General features: G+C 43.2%; 3 protein-coding genes across 6 annotated transcripts; 1 reads left to right on the forward strand and 2 right to left on the reverse strand.

Moving 5' to 3' along the window:
- Nucleotides 1-154: 154 nt before the first annotated feature.
- On the reverse strand, nucleotides 155-5762 carry LOC133168032 (retinol dehydrogenase 12-like). 3 transcript variants are annotated; one of them, XM_061299241.1, is made up of 7 exons: nucleotides 5388-5762; nucleotides 3740-4821; nucleotides 1504-1743; nucleotides 1256-1345; nucleotides 631-819; nucleotides 436-545; nucleotides 155-360 (listed from the first exon to the last, which is right to left on the reverse strand). In XM_061299241.1, the coding sequence occupies exons 2-7, from the start codon at nucleotides 3894-3896 to the stop codon at nucleotides 181-183; spliced, it is 966 nt and encodes a 321-aa protein (XP_061155225.1). In that variant the 5' UTR covers nucleotides 3897-4821; nucleotides 5388-5762; the 3' UTR covers nucleotides 155-180. The 3 variants fall into 3 exon arrangements, with proteins under 3 accessions (XP_061155225.1, XP_061155226.1, XP_061155227.1); XM_061299242.1 differs by having other exon boundaries at nucleotides 5302-5392; XM_061299243.1 differs by lacking the exon at nucleotides 3740-4821 and having other exon boundaries at nucleotides 5388-5761.
- A 359-nt stretch (nucleotides 5763-6121) lies between these two features.
- Nucleotides 6122-14942, forward strand: tbc1d8b (TBC1 domain family member 8B). Of its 2 annotated transcripts, XM_061299426.1 has the most exons (21): nucleotides 6122-6405; nucleotides 7677-7787; nucleotides 7894-8012; nucleotides 8130-8355; nucleotides 8794-9034; nucleotides 9406-9613; nucleotides 9723-9890; nucleotides 9962-10123; nucleotides 10195-10345; nucleotides 10424-10638; nucleotides 10764-10881; nucleotides 10961-11246; nucleotides 11335-11464; nucleotides 11561-11659; nucleotides 11857-11925; nucleotides 11997-12237; nucleotides 12328-12393; nucleotides 12611-12703; nucleotides 12822-12869; nucleotides 12960-13057; nucleotides 13146-14942. In XM_061299426.1, exons 1-21 carry the CDS (start codon nucleotides 6279-6281, stop codon nucleotides 13551-13553), a joined length of 3384 nt encoding a protein of 1127 aa, XP_061155410.1. In that variant the 5' UTR covers nucleotides 6122-6278; the 3' UTR covers nucleotides 13554-14942. The 2 variants fall into 2 exon arrangements, with proteins under 2 accessions (XP_061155410.1, XP_061155409.1); XM_061299425.1 differs by lacking the exon at nucleotides 12611-12703.
- A 156-nt stretch (nucleotides 14943-15098) lies between these two features.
- On the reverse strand, nucleotides 15099-19419 carry gja2 (gap junction protein, alpha 2). The gene is made up of 3 exons (XM_061299427.1): nucleotides 19183-19419; nucleotides 18816-19110; nucleotides 15099-18023 (listed from the first exon to the last, which is right to left on the reverse strand). Exon 3 carries the CDS (start codon nucleotides 17979-17981, stop codon nucleotides 16923-16925), a length of 1059 nt encoding a protein of 352 aa, XP_061155411.1. The 5' UTR covers nucleotides 17982-18023; nucleotides 18816-19110; nucleotides 19183-19419; the 3' UTR covers nucleotides 15099-16922.
- Nucleotides 19420-19495: the final 76 nt, after the last annotated feature.

Genomic DNA, 19495 nt, shown 5'->3' on the forward strand with positions numbered 1-19495 from the left:
CAGTAAGTGAAACTTTACAATATTTAAAGTTTTAAAACAGTATCTAGTATATATAATGCAACTTTACAAAGTTGCATTAAATATAACTGAATGAACCTGAGTGCTCGAAAGCCTGTGCAGTCACTTGAACAACAACACATGAAACTGAAGCTCATTTCTGTTTTCAGGAGAAGCATTGTTTCACAACTTGGATGTCAGTCTTTCGCAGATCTCAAAGTCTTTGACTGCCAGGGCTGTATCTCGGGCTAAAGGGGCGGGGAGGACAAGGGAGCAGTTGCTGTCAAAATACTTTCCACTTATGCCTTCTGCTTCCTCTGACACGGCGCAGTAAATGGCGCTGACTGCCCCCTCCTCTGCCGACTGCGGAGATGGCAAAGAATGGTCAATTAAAAACAATCACGTTGAATGCTGAAAACTGACATCCAAAGCACTCACCTTGAAATAGAACTGTCCAATGAGGCTGAAGAACAAACGAATTCCGAAGGGGCAGTGCCTCAAGATTCCCGTCATGACTATACCAGGGTGGACTGAATTGGCGGTGACGTCTCCATGAACATAACCCACGCACACATGCATGTAAACAAAATGATCAAAGCTAATAAAAAGAATTCAAAGTCATGGGAGCCTAACCTGATCCTTGAAGCCTCCGTGCAAACTCATTTGTGCAGATGATATTGTGCAGCTTGGTGTGACCGTAAACCCGATCAAGCTCGTAAGTTCCATTCTCCCCATGAAAATGGGAGAAGTCCACTTCACCCTTTTTGTGGTAGACAGAGCTGACGGTGACAATACGTGCTGGAGCTGAGCGTTTCATCAGGTCTGAAAGAATCAGAAGGGTGAGGGAGGGAGAGGGGCGTGACAGAGGCGTAGCCAGGAATTTTTCCAGTAGGGGCGCGCGCCCACAGGAAAAAAAATCGAACATCACCTACGCCGTTCGCTGATCGCTAAAACAACATCCGGGTCCGGAAGGCAAACGGTGAATGGATAACATCGCGCACATAGAATAGCGCAAGCATATTCGCGCAAGACCGAAAGAAAAAAACGGCAGGAAAATGAAGAATCGAAAAAAGCTCGATTATTTTCAACCGGGGCGCAGGGAGTCCTAACCGGGGCGCCGCCCCGGCTCGCCCCGGCTTGGCTATGCCTCTGGGGCGTGAGTAGCCTGCTTATCACAAATAAACATTTTTTTTCGGTTAGTTAGGGAACATTCAAACCTCAATTGCCACAAGCAGTAATAGACATTCTGTAATCGTACCAACTAGCTGGTTGGTGAGAAGAAATGGCCCCAAATGATTGGTTGCGAAAGAAACATCAAGTTCATCTTTGGTAATCTGCCGGGGTAAACCTATTGGAGGGAATTGAATATACGATTCACAATGTAAACAAAAATGAAGGACCCATAAATTGACACTTCCACATTCTTAAACTTTTTGGGGAGCTGGACATTTTTAGAATGAATCACAAACATGACGTGGTATTTATATTTCAGCGTCAGCGTATCACCTAATACTGCAGCATTGTTGACGAGGATGTGAAGGGCGCTTTCTTCCTTTAGAATTTTTTTAGTAAAATCTCTGACAGAGTCCAGAGAAGAAAGGTCCACCGGACGCACGTGGACGTCAGGGTTTCCTGTTTTTGCTTGAATTTCTTTCACCGCTGCGGCCCCACGGGACACACTTCGACAAGCCAGAATGACACGGGCACCCCTGCGAGCAAAGTCCATGGCGATGAACTTTCCGATCCCTATGCAGCGACAAAAAAAAAAAAAAAACCAGTAGCAGTGTAATCATTTAATTTAAATGAAGGTGTTGGCAAAAGTTCTTGCATGATGATACTATCAAACAACACTCATAAATCCTTTCACCTGAAAAATATTTCTGCAACCAGTTGAGTGACATAATTTCATTTTGGTCTTAGAAAATAGAAATGGTGTTTTGAAGTTGTTGATGTATGTATTTACCCAACAGGAGATGCAGTTTTACTTCGAATTGTCTCGTACATAAAATGTGCTATACAAATAAACTTGCCTTGCCTAACTTTACATTTGTTATTATGGCTGAAAAAAAAAAATCACTTTCTTGATCATGACGTTTTTTGAATGTCTCCTATATTCGCAAGCGGGTACGGGTGTGGCCTGAGGGTGCCTCTGATGCGCTTCGTGACTGCTTTGGCTCTACTGACTGGGACATGTTTCGGAGGGCTGCCACTTGCGACGATCGGACAGACATTGAGGAGTATACTGACTCTGTTTCCTCCTACATCAGGAAGTGCATTGATGATGTGACTCACTCAAAATCCATCGTCACTCGGGCTAACCGGAAGCCATGGCTGACGGGGGCTGTCTTCAGGCTGCTGAGGGCCAGGGACAAAGCCATTAGAGCGGGGGATGGGGCTGGCTTGAGGACTCCGAGGGCCGACCTGTCCCGGGGCATCAAAGAAGCGAAGAGGGCGTTCTCTTGAGGGCGTTCTCTTGACCATTCTTTCCCATCTCCGCTCAGAACAGCACTTGCCCGCTGAAGGCCACTCCCCCTTCACACGAGCTTTAACACTTCCCTGCAGCAGGCCATCGTCCCGTCGTGTTTCAAAGCTGCCACCATCGTACCTGTCTCGAAGAAACTTGCTCCGTCCTGCTTCAATGACTACCGCCCCGTGGCACTTACGCCCATCATCATGAAGTGCTTTGAGCAGCTTGTCATGGAGCACATCCGTTCCGTTCTCCCCCCCACCATTGACCCCTTCCAGTTTGTGTACCGAGTCAAACGGTCCTCTGAGGATGCCATCTGCTCTGCCCTCCACTCGGCCCTCACCCACCTGGAGAGAAGGGACTCATATGTGAGATTGCTGTTTGTGGACTTCAGTCCTGTACTTTTGCGCTATGCTTACTGTCTGCTGTATGCACACTGGCTCCGTTTTGATTGATTGATTGATTGATTGATTGATTGAATATTTATTGATCCCCAGGGGTGGGGAAATTCAGGCCCCAGCAGTATCCACACCACAGAGTGGGTATACAAAAGACACACAGATGGCATGAGCGCAACTCAATAACTCTCATAAGGCTGCCACACAACGGCGCCACAAAGAAAGTCAGAAAGTGCTCAAGATAAAAGCCATCAAAGCTATAAGACAAAGGGAAAAAAGTAACAGCGGCCAACGAGCACCCCCAATACAAGAGAACACCCCAAAACACACAAAATAGCCTCCACGGGGTCCATCGACAGGTGTAGGGGCAGTCCAGTTCAACGGTGCCCAATGGACCGTGGTCGTGAATCGGTGAAAACATCACAAAGCAGGCAAATGTGTGAGCAGCGTCCTGGGCACCCAGCCGGGGCGGGGCACGTGCAAATGGTCACCACGGGGCTAGCATTTGCTCCTCTTATTTATTGTGTTATCTGTTTATTTATTATTTATTCATCACTCTTATTATTTATTGTTTCTTGTTTTTATATCGTGTCGTTTACTTGTATGTCTATTGTGTAATATGTCTCGTCACCGTGGGATAGAGAAAACGTCATTTCGGTTTCTTTGTATGTCTTGACATGTGAAGAGATTGACAATAAAGCTGACTTTGATTTTGACTTTGATTAGGGTTTGTATTAATCCCAAAAGAATCACATTTGAGCTTGTCAACATATCTTGAACTTGTATAACAAATATTAAATTAGACATCTTTTTTTTTTTTACAAGATTGCTAACTCTATAGTAGCCCTATTGGTGGAATCATGAGAGCCAAGCAGACCTGAATTGGCCCCTGTCACGATCGCCGTCTTTCCTTTGAGCTGCGTGGGACAAGCACGGGGGTCCCAGGGTCCTCTCCGCTGTGCGCGCACCATCATCCACAGCAGCAGCGTAATTACCATCCACAGCAGGTGAGCGATCACATCCAACCAGCTCATTGTATCAGCCAGCGTGGTTGCAGAAGCACAAACGAAAGAGTTCTGGTCCTCCGGCTGCTTGTAAGTTTGATGTATAACAATGTAGCCAGGTCCGCAGAAGAAGTGAACCGGCCTCTTCAATGTGGGTCACGCAGCTACACAATGAGGCTGCATTACTACAATAAGTAACTACAAGAAGAAGAAATGAAGAACTTTGCACAGTAAGCAGATCAAGGAATCACTCTGCGAAAACCGCCTCTTGTAACCCGAGCTTTTTGATTAAGAAATAAAATTGCTCGCGTGGGACTTGCTGATCATTCTTTGTGATGAAATTGACATACTTTGGCAACAAGATCTTGAAAAAGGTTTGCTTTTATTTTGGCACATCAAGGCAATAATGATGATAATGATTAGCACGCTTATGTTCTTGATTAAAAGCCTTGTGCCTTTTTGTGTTTGGGGGAAGTGAGCGAAAATTCAATCTGCAGAAAGGTCAGGCAGCGGGCCACGTGGAGATCTGACTCCAAATTGTGATCAACACTTAACACAAGAATTGCTATGTTCTAATCCACACACTGGCGCACCTAACAATTTTGCGAGTCCGTTCTGTCAAAGAGAAGACCAGTAGATCAATTAGGCCGAATTTACCAATTGTTTAATCCTGACAAAGCAAGCTAATACAGGCGCCTGGGCCTTGGGTCCTTAACACAAAAACTCATGTGCCTTTGTGACCAGAAAGACGACACATTCTTCAAGGTTGCCCAGTTTTAAAGAAACACAATATGAATATTCAAGCATGCAAAATATTGTGTGGTGATTGGTCGATGGTCATCTCCTCCTCGTTTGGGGTTTCCCCTGCTCAGCACAGGTGTCTGGACCAGTTGTTTTTCGCGTTCCCCATCGACCTTGAGATATCCTCCCTTTCTGGACCTCCTGTTCCACAATACTTTGAAGAAAACAAATTCATGTAGTCTGCACATTCCTTTCCACTTATTAAGCGACCACACTACTACTAGAAATTATATTGATATGATTATATGTGTCTAACGCAGCCTTAATCAAATGTGTTTGCAAACTGCCGAAAGTACATTTCCCTTTAGATCGAAAGTACGTTTTCTCTATCCCACGGTGACAAGACATATTACACGATAGACATACAAGTAAACGACGCAATATAAAAAACAAGAAGGCACAAACAATAAATAATAAGAGTAATAATAAATAAACAGATAACACAACAAACAAGAGCCAGTGTGCATACAGACAGTAAAAGTACAGGACGCTACGCAGAACGGGGAAGCGAGTTCAGGATCCTAACAGCCTGGAGTATGAAGCTGTTTGAGAGTCTGGTGGTGCGGGAGCGCAGGCTTCTGTACCTCTTCCCAGAGGGCAGAAGATCAAACAAAGAGTGAGCGGGGTGACTCACATCACTCACAATCGTGGTCGCCTTGCGGGTGAGATGGGAGGTGTAAATGTCCTTCAAGGAGGGGAGCGAAGCACCAATAATCTTACCAGCCGTGTTCACTATGCGCTGCAGGGCCTTCAAGTTGTAGTCAGTGCAGCCGCCACCCCAAACAGCAATACAGCTGGAGAGGACGCTCTCAATGGTGCCGCGGTATAATGTAGTCATGACGGCCGGAGGAGCGCTCGCTCGCCTGAGTTTCCGCAGGAAGTACAGGCGGCGCTGGGTTTTCTTTGCCAGTGATGCGGTGTTGGTGGACCAGGAGAGATCCTCACTGATGTGCACCCCCAGGAACTTGGCGCTGCTCACTCTCTCCACCACAGCACCGCATAATTTAACAAAACCACATATTCTATTTATTAATTAATTAATGTATTTATTTATCTAACCAAAAAAAGTTTTATATGCGTCACTCACAGAGGAAAATTACGATTTATAAAATTGACACAATTTCCCATCACACATCAGCATATTGTTGAGCAACGTTTGTTTCCTGGACGACAGGAAGCGAGTTACGACACTATGGTGAAATCAGCCTGAAATTCAGCTGTTATTGAAAGGAGTTAGCAAAAAAAGAGAAAGAATTAAAAAGAAAAAGCTATCACATAAACTCAGACACGTACAACAGTACCATTATTACAGTAGGTATCGACAGATATTTAAATATAGATATAGAAGATGTAATGACAAAGTTATTCAAGATTCATACACAAAATAATAAAACGAACAGTACACGCTGTGTTAGCACCTCCCACTTCTGAAAAACTACAACCCCACAATCCTTTGCGACTGGCAACATTTCTTGTCTACGTGGGAAGGGTGTCATCCCGATTCCCGACGACTGTCAACAAATATTCAACGAATTTGATGTATGTGCAACGCTGGAAGTAAACGTGGCATGACAGGACGATTTGGAGGCGAACCCGCTGACGTTTCTAAACATGTGGCTTAAACCTGAAGAGATACTGCTGAAAAACGCCTTTAAACTGTGGGTCACCGAGAAGGATAATGAGTATTTTGTGCTTCAAAGGAGGCGAGGGTACGGTGAGGGTGCAGGCGGCTTGACAGGTAATAATCAATAATTCACCTCCTCGTATGTTTGGCAGCTCTTGTCTTTGGGCTACGAAGTTATGCTCGCCAGTCACGAATGTGTCAGTTCGTCGTACGTGTCCGCCGACATATAAACAATTGCGTCCTACTGTATGCAGTAGCATGGTAGAAATGAACTGCAACAGGTTTAAAGCCAAATTGTTAACAGGTGGCTTGTCTTAATATTGTTCTCTGCTTGACAAAGTGATTTCTTCCCCCCTAGCATATGGTTACTTGATGGTTTGCAAGAGATGTCTGCACTGGCCTGTAGCAATGCTTCAGGTTAGCCTGAGTAATTAGGACATGATCGTACACAATATCTCGTAGGAGGAATCATTTATTTTGCATTGGTTTAGCTGAAGATGATGTCTAAGTGCACGTTGTTTACAGCGCCAGAACACTTTATTTTGACGTCACTAAGGGGTTGACGAGTTTTCCAAGCAGTGGTTGGTAGAGGAGCCAAAAAGTGTACGTCGCGAGCGCAATGTAAAAGATTAAAAAATATATTCTATTCTAAAAGTAGTGTTTCTTGGGAGCTTAACATCAGGGGATGCTTTGAGAATAATTGTCAATTTGTTTTGTATATGTGAAGCCCTTTGAGACTGCTTGTGATCTAGAGCTATATAAATAAACTTGACTTGTTTCTTCCAAATAGAAATACTCAAATCCTGTAAAAAAGTAAATCGTATGTTGCATGAAACTACCGTGAGAACTACAGTTTATTCATAAAGTGACCTAAGTAAACACAAAGCAGTAAATGTAGGTCGTTACCACCTAACTCTGGTTTAAAGTCATTGTAATGGCAGACTTGCATCCGGGACAATCATAAAGCTGTCAGGAAGAATGTCTAGACTAGACACTTTGATACTGACTTGACGGCAATTAGACTAACTGCAGCAGATTGATGCATCATAAGCCCTCTAGGCTTATATCTCTTCAGTACAATGAGATGAACCTTGTTGCCTCCCAATGAGAGCATGATGACGCATGATGTTTTGTGACCATTTTAATTCTGCAACGGGAACACGCTGAGAAGTCATGCACCCACAGCTGCAAGGACAGTGTAAATCTGCAGTCCATCTATCTACTTGTTAATTATTAATGAAGGGCATATGAGAGAGAAGCCTTACATGGTCAGATCTGGTCGTCGCGTATCTGACGTAGAGTGCATAATCCATTTCATCCTATCAGCTTGATTTTTTGGAAACATGCATGAAGAAATAGACATATCACTGTGCTTTATTTTGCAGGTCTCCTTGTGGGAACGCTGGACGCCGTACTGGACTCCACATCTAAAGTGGCTCCTTTCCGCATACTGCACCACACGTCGGATTCACAAGTGTATTGGTCGATAGCATGCGGTACGTTCTTGTAATGACATTCCATTCTTGCTGAATTTGAACTTTAACGTTGAATAAAAAATGGGGTTTTTTGCACTTTGTAATCTATTCCCTTATGTTGCATCAGGGGTCACAAAGGAGGAAATAGTCCAGCACTGGGATTGGCTGCTGCAGAATATCATGAGGACCCTCTCGGTTTTCGACTCCAGCGAGGACATCACTAGCTTTGTGCAGGGCAAAATCAGGGTACCAAATACGAAGGACAAATTGGTCCATTTGAATCTTTAGACTGATATCACTGTACTACATTTGCATCGTATGACCCCAGCAACTTAATATACTACTATATTTTGTTATTCTCAGGGTCTGATTGCTGAAGAAGGAAAGACGTCCCACAAGCTGGAGGACGATCCTGAGAAGTTCAGAGAGGCATACTTGAGGTTCGAGAACTGGTTCGCGCTACCGCCGGAGGAGAAGCTGGTCACGTATTATGCCTGTAGTTACTGGAAAGGCAAAGTGCCCTGCCAGGGTTGGCTCTACCTCAGCACCAACTTCCTCTGCTTTTATTCCTACCTGCTGGGAGCTGAGGGTGAGAAAAGGCTGTGTTTGCTTCCATAAACGGCCATATTCTTCTTTTAATTCCCAGGCCTTGTTGAATTTTACCACCCTTACATGCATCTCAGTCTTCTTTTACATTTTCAAATTCTAGTCTGTTTGCGTAATGCAACTGCTTGGAAAACAACCTCCCAGAATGCTTTTGAATGTTTTCCCCATACCTTTTTTTTTTTTGCTCATCGTACGCGCTTCTACAGCCAGTAGAGAGAGCCTCTAATTCTTAAATATCATTTGCGAGAAAATATGATAAACAAGTGACGAGTCAAGAATGAAAGCCACTTTCTTTTCTTTTTTTTTTAAGGTGATGGCTGTTTAGGTCTGGAAATATTAAAAGTTTCAAACAACATATTTGTATTTCAATTCAGCTATTGCCCTGATAATCATGCATTTTCCCTTTTGCTTGCACCTGTAGTGAAACTGGTCATCTCCTGGGATGAGATCTGGAGGTTGGAGAAAACATCAAACGTCATCCTGACTGAGAGCATCCACGTCATGGCTCACGGGGAGGATCACTATTTCTCCATGCTGCTGCACCTCAACGAAACATTTGTCATCATGGAGCAGCTAGCTGACTACTCCATTAAGCGCCTTTTTGATAAAGAGGCCTTTGAAAAAGAGCGAGCACTCTCAGACCCACTGCAAATAACCAAGAGGTGCTTGTTTTTCCAATTCGTCATATCTTGAGTCAGATAGCATTTCATCCATTCATACCAATTAGCGATAGCAGATCAGATTCAAAATTGTGCAAATGCACCCGCCCGCTCTCCACTTTCTTCAGCCCAGTTATTCCCAACACGCAACAATATATTTGAAACAGGCATACAATTTGTCGTTGTAAAAATAGCTTATGTATAATATAAACTATCTCTAGTTTTGTTCCGCTTGTTGTCTTTTCAGCCACATATTGCGCACACACTGAACTGACTAAAAAAAAAATCTGTTAATAACACTCGCATGAATTGAAAGTGTTTTTGTTATTTAGTGTTCATAATATTAATCATGCCATTTTATTTCCCTCCCACAGAGGCCTAGAGGCTCACGCAAAAAGTGAGCAGTTCCGGACATTTTTCAGGCTTCCCAAAGAGGAAAATCTGTTAGAAGTGCACGAGAGTTTCCTGTGGGTGCCTTTCAGCCATTTTAATACACTTGGCAAGATCTGCCTATCTGAGAACTACTTATGTTTTGCCAGTCAGGACGGGAGCCAATGTCACATCATCATTCCAATGCGCGAGGTAGAACACCCAACGGTGTCATTTGATTTATTCCATGCTGACACTTCCTTACGCCACGCATAATATGATGAAATGACTTTCTGTCCCGGCCATCGCCACCGTTTTCTAGGTCGTAAATGTTGAGAAGCCAGATACCAGCAGCCGTGCTTTAACAGTGTATGTGCGTGGGAAAAGAGCACTCCGTTTCACCGAGGTGCGGGACTACCAACGTCTGGCGACAAGTATTCGCAGCCGGTGTGGGATTAGTGCTAGCCCGCAGCACTCGGCATCAGCGGAGGTAACAAGTCAATTCTCATTAATTCCATTTTTCTCCCCCAAACATCACACGTTTCCATCCTTGTCGCTAAGGTCATCCGAGGTGAATGTCAGTCGCTCATCAACCACTTTGAGGACAACCCAGACGACGTGACACTTATGGTGGGCCAGAAAGACAGCAGCAAGGCAGTAAGCACCGAGGCGCTCATGACTGTTTTCCACCCCCAGGATGTTGAAAACCTTGACCCTAAAATGGTATGAGACAAACACACCAGCATTTAGGATAAATCCACGAATGACTCAATGACACATGTCGTCATCAACAGCTTAAGGAGAAGATGAAGGAACAGTCCTGGAACATCCATTTTTCCGAATATGGCCGCGGTACAAGTATGTTCTTCACCAGGAAGACGCGTGACTTGATTGTCCGTGGCGTTCCCGAAGCCTTACGAGGAGAGCTGTGGATGCTTTTCTCAGGTATTTATTTTTTTTCGACATCAAAACTACTCACCCTCATGACATCATAATCATTGTCGACGCACCGTAATGGATAAGGAGCCGTAAACGACATGGCGACTCATCCTGGATACTATACGGAGCTGGTGGAGCAGTCTCTAGGCACGAGCACGTTGGCTACGGATGAGATTGAGCGAGACCTTCATCGCTCTCTGCCAGAGCATCCCGCCTTTCAGAGTGATACGGGAATCTCCGCCCTCCGCCGAGTCCTCACCGCATACGCGTATCGTAACCCTAAAATTGGCTACTGCCAGGTAAACCCTTTTGGTTTTATCCATCACATGCTGTTAACAAAAAAGACAAATCATTGAGGCGGCTCTGTCGATTTTAGTTGTGTGGGATAATGTAGTCCTGTCATTTTCTCTTTTCTCTTTCTGAGGCCATGAACATTCTGACCTCAGTCTTGCTGCTCTATGCCAAAGAGGAGGAGGCCTTTTGGCTATTAGTTGCTGTCTGCGAGAGGATGTTACCAGATTATTTTAACCGGAGAATTATTGGTGAGAAGGTGGCAAATTAATTAAAACAATTAATCGTTTGTGTATCACTTGTGACAATGTGGTGACTTTGTTTCTCCAGGGGCTTTGGTCGACCAGGCTGTTTTCGAGGATCTGATTCGAGTGAACCTCCCCCAGCTGGTGGAGAACATGACAGACCTAAGTCTGTTCTCATCCGTTTCTTTGTCCTGGTTCCTCACCCTCTTCATCAGCGTGCTGCCCATCGAAAGCGCCGTGAACGTGGTGGATTGCTTTTTCTACGACGGCATTAAAGCCATTCTGCAGCTCGGCCTGGCCGTCCTGGATTACAACATGGAAGCTCTGATCAGCTGCCATGATGACGCTGAAGCCGTCACCATCCTCAACAAGTGAGTATCAGCCAGTCCAGATCACCTTATCTGCAAAACTACTCTGAATTCACATTGAAATGTTTTTGATTTGTAATTTGCTTGCAAGATTTTTTGATAGTGTGACAAACAAAGACAGCCCGTTGCCACCAACTGTCCAGCAAGCCCCTGTAAACAACAACGATAAATCAACCCGCTTAAATGTGGACATCAGCGAACTGATCCGAGAATCTTATGAGGTACAGCGGTATTTTTTTCCCCCCCCCTACTATGATTTTTTTTTAATGTTTTTTTTTTTTTTTACTGTGTTTTTGAATTTGTTATCTCTCCTCTAGAAATATGGCAGCATTCGCTCAGAGGACGTTGAGAGTTCACGAAAAAGAAACAGGCTTTTTGTGATCCAAACACTAGAGGACACAACAAAGCAGAATGTTGTAAGTGGACACTCTATTTACCTAGCCCTCTATCGCATAAATCCATTTGCCATTTGTTGAACACAGAATAAACATTAAAACACAATGAGCACACTCGCTGCTGTCGACCGCAGCTCACAGCCAGACACTCACACAGGCTCCTCCTCCCCTTGCAATTTGGAGATTCACTATAATTGCACCAACGGGTTTCTTTGCAGATTCGTGTCGTGTCCCAAGAAGTCAAATTTACTCCTGCCCAGCTTGACGAGCTTTACAACTTGTTCAAAGTGAGTGGCACACTTTACTCTTCTCTAAAAAGCAAATCCATCATGTCATCATTGCAAGTGTGTCGTTTCAGAGGCAACTTTTTCTTAGCTGCTACTGGACAATGAAGAGTCCGGCCCTGCTTCACCACGATCCGAGTCTGGCCTACTTGGAGCAGTACCAGCTGGGCTTCCAACAGTTCAGCGTGCTCTTCTCCCTGCTGGAGCCTTGGGCTTTTTGCACCAACAAGAGCACTCTTTCTCTCTGGGTTTTCCGATTAATCGACGAGAACCAAGATGGCTTGGTCAACTTTAAAGAGTTCTGTTGTGCTCTTGGTGAGTGTTCACGTCTCCTTTTTGTCACAGAGGCACTTTTCATTCTCCTTACTTCCTTCATTCAGTAACAGTATGCTTCAACTTGTGCAGATAATCTATACTGTGGATCTTTCACAAATAAATTGAAGTTCCTCTTCAAGTTGCATCTACCGCCAGGTAAGTGACATCCATGTGTACAACAAACAAATGTCTTGAGGCGGGTTCTTTTAATTCATGACTCAAACAAAGGTTGGCTTCGACTTCTTGGTCACCTGAATTATAACATAATTGAAAACTATATGACGAATGATTTACGACACTCCCTCTGCCTTGCTTATGCTCTTCTGTCTCTTCATCTTTTCCTCTCAGTGCGCTTACAGTCAGTCTCTTCTAGCTTTCACAGGTAGTCCTTTGCACGTACAGGAAGAAATACTCCCAAGCTTTTTCGCGACGCCAGGAGGCTCTCCTCACTTGAGTAGACGTCCTGGTTAGCGTCTTGACTGCTTCTTCCTTCACGTTTTTTTTCTTCCATCTTTCCTTCTAGACATCAATTTTGACATCTGAGGGATGTTCTTATTTGCTCACATTTAGCATATATGTTTCAGATTTTGATCTTCCAGAAGATGGCGTGATTAAGAAAAGTCCTGAACGAGGTACTTTTACACGCATATGTAGTCAATTTGTACCAATGTCAACATTTTCACAATGTGTGACATTAAATTTTGCATCCGTGTAATTGATAGGTCGAGGGAAAGTGGATCTGCAGGCCTACTTGAAACAATGGCAGAATGAAATACTTAGGAAAGAGGAAACTATTAAGGACCTACCTAGAATTAATCAGGTAATTAAATTTACCGCAACTAATGCACAAATTTCCAAACACACCCTAAGTATGGTTTATTCTAAAAAAAAAAAATCTTAAATCTCAGGGTCAGTTCATTCAGTTCTCCAAGACCTTGTACAACATTTTCCATGGCGATCCAGAGGAGGAGTCTCTGTACCGCGCAGTAGCCCACGTAACCAGCCTCCTTCTGAGGATGGAGGAGGTGGGTCGGAGGCTGCAGGAGCCGAGCAGCCCGGCCGCATCCTCAAAGCCCACTCTTCCGGACGGGGAGGACCAAGCTCCTCTCACATCCAAAAGCTCAGACACCCCCAGCCCCCAGGAAGTTGGCCCCGAGGTCCCTGGGGAGGACTGGTCCTTTTCGTTCGAGCAGGTCCTCGCGTCGCTGCTCAACGAGCCCGAAATAGTCCACTTCTTTGACAAACACGTTGACATTCAGAGTAAAATGACGCAAGCTCAAGTGGCCCAGCTGAAGCTAACAGGAAATAGCAAGTGATTGCTTAGTAAGGCAGACGAGGACGGAAAGGCAAAAAGGGCTGACATGCAAAATCCTTCAACGGTTTGATCGGTGCATGCACGCACGCACGCACGCACGCAGGCAGGCAGGTGGCGTCTGTTCGATCCTATATTGTATACGAGGTGACATCTCTGTGCCACTGTCTCTTTGTTCGTCAATCAACAGTGTTTTTTCCCCACTCACAATGTTGAGTTACATATCGCCTATTATGCAGATTTCACAGACCTGTCTCGCAGTTCCTGATTGCACCCAGCCAGAATGCAATGGAGCCCAAGAAATAATATACTCTTTATTGTACAGTGTTTGAAAAGTAGATGCCACTAAATCTGTCGAGTCGCTCACTTAGAGAGCTGCTCGTAATCAACTTGGAAGGATATTTTACTTTCATCAAATCTCAGGGTGCAATTCCGTTCAAATGTTGATTATCTTGCGAGAAATCATTGGAAGTTTATGACTTGATGAGTTCAACATCAAAAGCATGTGTGTGTAGCAACATTTTGATGAGCGCCTTCAAAAAGTGTGTGTTGTTTTCTATTTTCTGTATCTGTGCTTTTGCTGCTTGCGTCCCAAATGACTCGTTGTACATTGTTAGAGAATACGCCTCCACAGCCGAGGTGTTCGGGTTAAGAAGGTTCTGGGTGCTTTTCTTCTAGTTTTTCCATCTCTTGGGGCCACATATTTAAAAAAAAAAAAAAAAAAGTTTAAGTAGGAACAGACTGTTCCAGAAGGGATTTGAGCACCATTTTTTTTCTCTCTATACTGCGATTGTAAAATAAGATAATCCTCTATTTGTCCCACACGGGGGAAATTCCAAACCAGCTTCACCTTTAAAAAAATGCTAATCAATGTTTACCTGTCAAAGAAAATGTTGCGTACTATCGACTACTTTGATGATGTTGGTAAATAAAGCCTGAAGCCATACTCATTATTCCAGTATGGTGGCGTTCCAGTTAAGTTATACAACAGATTGACTTATACGTGATTGAAAAAAAAAAATATATATATGATGAATAGATTTAAAATATAGATATTAAATGTATTTTTGTGATACAATTGTCTGTGACAAGAATGTATTATTATTATTGAACACATTTCAAAAGAACAGCTAACTTTTTTTTTCCAACAAAAGGGTAAAATGCATTGTTCCGAAAAAAAATACTGCTTTGTTTTATTACCTAAAGTTAGTGCTGTAATATTTGATCTATTCATTTATTCATATGTGCAGTTATTGTCTGCTGCATTTGCTGAGAATGTGACTTGCCAATACTTCTCTTGCCTGTTTTTTATTTATCTTTTATTTTAAATATGTTGTTATTCTCATTGGTCCAAAGTAATAAAGAGTAAAGAGTGGTCAATCTTTTAATATAATTTGGATCCTTTTTAGTTCTTCAATTCACTTGCTTAATATGAGAACCAATACATGGGCTATCTTCCAACAACACACATTTATTATATTTCATAACAGTTATGTCAGGTCTAAATACCATCAGACATTTATTTACAAACTGGAAACAAAGAGGAGAAGACAACCAGTATTCTTTTGCTCGCGAGGAGAATTAGGTAGAGGGCCCAGTTCACAGTCCTCCACCAATTCTCACCTGCCCTACCGTCATCTCCTCTTTTTATATTGGGTTGCCCTGGTTACAAGAGGCGTTCCTACACTAAAGGGAGGGGAGAGAGTGACTGTAGCAACGCTGTTCAGCTAGCTAATAATGTTGTGTGGTGCGAGGCCGCATGGCCTTGGCCGATCCGTGACCCCAGGAATGCAGAGTCTGTTCTTAGATGGTTGGCAGCCTCGTTCCCGGCTGCAATCTCCAAATCTGGATGCCGTGTCCCTCTTGTGCATACACTCCAGTAAACGTTAAGTAGATGTGAGATAACAACTTCCATGAAGTCTACTTAAACAAACATTGAGTAAATATGGGATAACTAAAAAACTGTCTTGGACAAAAACAATCAAAAGAGAAAGGACTTCTCTTGAACTAACAAAGAACAAAGAGCAAGGATGTTCTTTCTGTTCCTAACTAGTGTGGGCCTCTCACAGGAAGGGAGGATAAGGACTCCCCAAGGCTAGCTGGCACATATAAGATATGTGACCTCCGGTTTCAGGCCGACCAGCGCTTCAGCAAAACTAATTATTCTAACAAGTTATCTAGCTGTTCATTTTAATCCGAGAATACAAAACAATCCTTTAATAAATAAAAAAGCGACCAACTTTGCACTGGCAACTTTTATATAATACATGTTGCAATAACAGTATTATATTACTGTTATTATATATTAGTCATATATAATAACTAATATATTAGTTTATGGCATAAACTAACAAATTGACTGAAACTTCCTTGGTGGTCAAAAACTAATAAAAACACATCACATGAGAGAGGAATCATATTTTAAGTGTGCAGGCGTTGTCTTATTGTGTTTGTCCTATGTGGGGTTTTTTTCCCAGATAAGGAGATTATGTTGATTTCATATTTTTAAGTCGTCTCTTTGTCATATGAATCTGACACTGACCTAGAAATGATTTTAAGACTGGATATCAGGTTCTGTCGGGCTTCGCTGGTGCCTTCACATTACTTAAGGCTGGGTTACACACATTCAAGAGGATTCATCAATGGGGGGTTGGAACTGGAAGGTGTCAGCAAAGTAGAACTAGGGCAGTGATCATCTTGTACTTATCACTTTAAGTGATATATTTTTTCATTTGTCTAGCTATTCAATGCAAACTAAACACTAAAATACATAGTGTAATCATTTTGTCTGAATTGTATGAGCATTCTTGGGCTTAGAATTTGCTTTCCCCACAGCAAGACTACAAGCATTGATCCTGCAATCACATTAGAAACATTTCAAAACACTTGCACTACAATCAGACATTTTTTTCTTACAATTTGTTTATGTAAAAGCAACAGGGGAGGATCTTTTTCGGACAAAAGTATCGGGACAGCTGCTATAGACTTTTACCAGACTCATCCAAACATGCCTTTATATACACGAAGCTTGTTTTATAATAATTTTCATCACAATTGACAATGGCAGTACTTGTTCCCTTGCTAAAAAAAAAAAGTGTTTTCATGCATATTTATCTTAAAGTCAACAATTTCAAACGGTTCTTGTCCAATCTTTTGACTCGAGAGTTGCGGCCTGTGTCAATACCAACTGTACTTGATGTCTTAGCAGTTCTTTGTTTTCCATGCAGACCAGTAGCCTTCAGCTGTCTCGGGATTGTCTAGACCAGACATTCCTTGAGTTTAAATATCATCAATACATTTATCTATCTATCTATCTATTAATGACAGTTAATAATTAATAATAAAGCATTAAGATTATTCTTTCTCGCCTCGTCTATATTTGCAGGTCATCCATCCTGCACTTGTTATTGCTGTTCTTGCTGGACTGGCTGCTTCTGCGCTGAGCTTCCACGAGCATGTCTTCAACCGAGTTAGAGGTTTTCCTCTCCCGCCTATCGTCTCCATCTGTTTTACCTTTCTTCTCGGCGGCCATGTTATCTTTGTTTTGCTTATGCATCACTTTGCTGCTGTAGGGGTTGTAGGGGGGGTTCGGCTCAGCAATGCCGTATTTCCCCTCCACCGGGAAGGAGTCACGGCCCGCCGGGCGACTCGGAAAGTAGTTGTAGTTCGGCACAAAAGGAAGAACGGTTTCCGCGGGCTCCGTCTGCCGCCGGCTGTAGCGGAGACCCTGATGGCATTTGGTGAAGCCGAGATGGTACATTTCCACTAAGTTGAGCAGCAGCGAGATGCACGCCACGGCTAGCATGAAGAGGATGAAAATGGTCTTCTCGGTGGGTCTGGAGATGTAGCAGTTGACCACATTGGGGCAAGGCCAACGGTCGCAGGAGTACATTGGCTTGAGCTCAAAACCATACAGGAAGTATTGAGCTACGATGAAAGCCACTTCAAACAGGGTCTTGAAGATAATGCTGAAGACGTAAGTCCGAAGTAGCGCTCCTCTCAAATGCACGTGACCTTGGTTGTCCTTGACGGGCTTGACTGCTTTCTTGGCCTTATTGCCAAGTATCTGCCGGTGCTTTTCACTCTGGAGAGCCAGTTCCTTCTCCTTCTCGATTAACTTCTCCTCCATGCGCACAAGATGGAGGATGTGTCCCAGGTAGATGAGCGTGGGCGTGGACACAAAGATGATCTGCATCACCCAGAAGCGAATGTGGGAAATGGGGAAGGTCTTGTCGTAGCAGACGTTCTGACAACCGGGCTGCTTGGTGTCGCAAGTGAAACCCGACTGCTCGTCTCCCCAAACCTTCTCAGCGGCCGAGCCCAGCACCAGGATTCGGAAGATGAACAGAACCGTCAGCCACACTTTGCCCACCACGGTCGAGTGCTCCTGGGCGCTTTCCAGCAGCTTCCCCAAAAGGTTCCAGTCTCCCATCGTGGCTCACAAATCAATCCTCAGCTTTAATGACAAGACCACCTGGGTGGAGACAACCACATGCAAATGCCATGTGATCATCAATGACATCTCTATCTCAATTTGGTTCGAGCCTGCAAGGTCTAAAGACTATCAAAAGTACTGACCTACATTCTCAACCTACATTCTAAAATGTCTCATTTCAAACTGTGTCTCTTGAGCAGCACTTGTTCCAGCATATACTTGTATATGGATTAATTTAAAGAAAAGAAACAGAATATTACAAAAAAAAAATCCACTTCCTAACCTTTCATTCATAAATATATCACTAAATATTACTGGATTCAAATTCTATTGTTATGAAAACCTGATGCGCTACAGGAAAAATCAAGGGCAGATAAGGAATCGGACCAAAAAAAAGAAAAAAACGTTACAAACTTTTGCTTGCGTCTCTGATTTAAAAAAAAAAATCTGTTTCTTACTTTTATGTAAACTTGAATTGTTGAATGACACATTGTGGCAAAACTAAACACATCGTTTTTGTCAAATAGTGATGTTTTCCTTGATTGCGAGACGACAGTAAAGGGAGAATTAAATTGCCCCGGGAAACAAATGCATGGCACTGCTCAAATATGAATGCCGGAAAGATAACGGTTACACTTACACAAACTGATTTAATTCATTTCAAAATCTGGATGAAAAATTGCATCGTTATCGGTTTCATAGAAAGCTATTCAACTAAATTCGTTGGATTAAAATAGCAGCTTTGTCTATTAGTGTCTGTTTAAGATTTTTTTTTTTTAACATAAACTATCAAAAGAATATCAAAACAAAATCCAATCAAAGGCGACTTACTTGTTTGCTTGCGGGAACCGCCCGGCGAAAAAAGACGCCTGAGCTTGCAGTCAATATAATGTGATGCGATTGATCATGAATCAACTATTTGTCTTCCCAAAGGTTGTGTCTTCTCCAGTCATTAAAGAGAAAATGGGGGGGGGGGCGTGTAGGAGAGCTGGAGCTGCCTGCTGGTGGACAACTCATGCTTGAGGACAGGTCTTGTGACACAAGATCCAGATTCAAGGCATGTTAGTGATGACTGCTGATAACCTGAAAGACACTTGTGCCTGTCCTTTGGGACTCTACAGAGCACCTGTTTGAGATATACAACCCAAAAAGAGAAATTATTTTTTGGGGAAACATCACATGCAATTTCTTACCGTACCTAATAATGATCATCTTCACCAACCTCCACGGTGAGTGCGTCCTGAAGGTTCTTCAGTTCACAAAAAGACTATGTTTTTCTGAACCGATGATGAATGCCAAGATAAACCTCTTTCCAAGAGTTCTCTTTCACAAATAAGACTTTGTGCCTTCACATGAAGACGGACTAGAAAGAATTGTGAAAGCCTTCATTTGAGAGTTGAACTTTCAAGACATACAAATGGCAGCTGAAGACTCCTCTCGAGACACATCTCGTGGTCTAAATTTAAATAAAGGGGAAGGGGATGCCGCTGTGTCGTCATTTGGGTGACCTT

Source organism: Syngnathus typhle, linkage group LG15 (genome assembly GCF_033458585.1).
Source record: "Syngnathus typhle isolate RoL2023-S1 ecotype Sweden linkage group LG15, RoL_Styp_1.0, whole genome shotgun sequence".
NCBI classification, from domain to species: domain Eukaryota; kingdom Metazoa; phylum Chordata; class Actinopteri; order Syngnathiformes; family Syngnathidae; genus Syngnathus; species Syngnathus typhle.